The sequence below is a fragment of the Corvus brachyrhynchos genome, unplaced genomic scaffold (genome assembly GCF_000691975.1).
Source record: "Corvus brachyrhynchos isolate BGI_N302 unplaced genomic scaffold, ASM69197v1 scaffold1168, whole genome shotgun sequence".
NCBI lineage: Eukaryota > Metazoa > Chordata > Aves > Passeriformes > Corvidae > Corvus > Corvus brachyrhynchos.
The window spans coordinates 9,262-10,924 of record NW_008239658.1 but is presented as its reverse complement, the minus strand read 5'-3'; the positions used below and the strand labels follow the sequence as shown (position 1 = coordinate 10,924).

The following is a 1,663-nucleotide window of genomic DNA, read 5'->3' as shown; positions in this document are numbered from 1 at the left end:
CTGTGGGTGGCCCTGACCCCCTAACTCCCCCGATAACCCTCCTCTAGCCAACCTCGTGCTCTGCCACTGCTTCCCCAAACCCCAGGTGGGGCCATGTGAGCCCGTGGGGGCTCTCCAGCCCCCTCAGTCTCCACACTCTCCCTTCTCCAGCCAATCTTGTCCTCCATCGCCTCTACCCACACTCCTGAACGCCCCCATAACCCCCTTCCTGGCAGCTTTGTTCTCTGCTGTCATCTCCCCCAGCCCCAGGTGGGGCTGTGGGAGTTCCTCTGGGCTCCCCGGACCCTTCCCCACTCCTTGAACTCACTGGGAACCCCCTTCCAGGCAGCCACATCCTCCATCAGCACCCCCAGCTCCAGGTGGGGTGACCCCCCTGCCCGCTGCTGCCACCTCTATGACCAAATTACCCCCAGGCCACGGCCTGGTCTCCACAGACGTGCTTGGACACTGAGCTGGGACGTGCAGAGAACACACCATGAAACCCTCAGGGGGTTCAATGGCTTCGCATTGGGGACCCCAGCACAGCCTGATGGGGTCACCCACCTCCCCCTGACCCTGCTGTCACCTCATCCCCACTCACCCGACCCTGGAGTCCCGGTGATGTCCCCGCGGTGCCTGTGTCCCCCTGCCCACAGGAGGGGGACGTTGTTCCTCTGCTCTCCTGTCCCAGGTCGCAGCCACCAGCACAGCCCGGGGCAGAGCCTGCCCCGCGTCCCCTCGGGCTCGGGGGTGCCACGGCCACCGCAGGGGGTGGCAGCAGGGCTGGGGGGACACGGAGGGGACATCCCCTCTTTGGGCTGCCAGAACGGGACATGTGGATGTGGGACAGGAGCCAGGAGGGCAGGATGGCAGAGGGGGGGACACAGGAGAGGGCGGCACAGCGCTGATGCTCAGAGGTCTGGGATGGGTTTGCTTGGCCAGTGATGCTCCCAGCACAGCACACACCCTCGGGGGGGTTGTCGCTGGTTCCGGTGGTCTCGGTCTGTGACTGCAGGGGAAACACCACGGGGTCGTTGCCCTCCTGCCCTGTGCCGGCCCCGGACCCGTCGTGCCACGGGGATAACCCCCTGACCACCATGGGGGCATCCAGCCCCCAAACCCGCTGGGCCAAGTGCTCAGGCGGCCACCAGAGCTGCCACCAGGTCCTGCTTCCCTGCTCCTCGCTGTCCTCAGACGCCTCTGCGCTGCCGAGCCGCGGTTGTGCCGCGTGGCGCCGGCTCCTCGCCACGGCCCGGCGCTCACGGGGGGTGCTCAGGCCCTTTCCTCCCCTCCTTCCCCCTTCTCCCTCCTCTTCCCCTCTGTTCTTCTTCCCTCCCTGTTCCCTTCTCTGTCCTTGTCTTTCTCTCTCCCCCCCTTCTCTCCCCTCTTTCTCTCCCTGCTCTGTCCCTGTCCCGCTCTCTGTGCTGGCGCCGGTTCTCTCAGCTTTGCTCCGCTCACTGCCAGGATGTCCCAGCTGAGCCCACGGTGCTGGCACTGCCAGCCCAGCCCGGGCCCTTGATCCCCATGTGCCAGGGAGGGGTCGGGAGGGGCTCACAGGAGGCAGAAACTGGGGGGACACGGAGGGAGCCAGGCGGGCTGGGGGAGGCCGCGAGCTGGGGACGCAACCAAACGAGCGTGGGGCAGAGCTGACAGTCGTGGTCGTGTCTTCGCCGGCGAGCGGGGC

The 1,663-nt window shown here is 67.0% G+C and overlaps 1 protein-coding gene across 1 annotated transcript in view; it reads right to left on the bottom strand.

Moving 5' to 3' along the window:
• Positions 1-1,078, bottom strand: part of LOC103621110 — an 11,298-nt gene extending 10,220 nt beyond the window's left edge. Inside the window, exon 1 of the mRNA XM_017742377.1 lies at positions 944-1,078. Coding sequence (XP_017597866.1) covers positions 944-1,078 — 135 coding nt within the window. The remainder of the gene's footprint in view (positions 1-943) is intronic.
• Between the last annotated feature and the right edge of the window lie 585 nt (positions 1,079-1,663).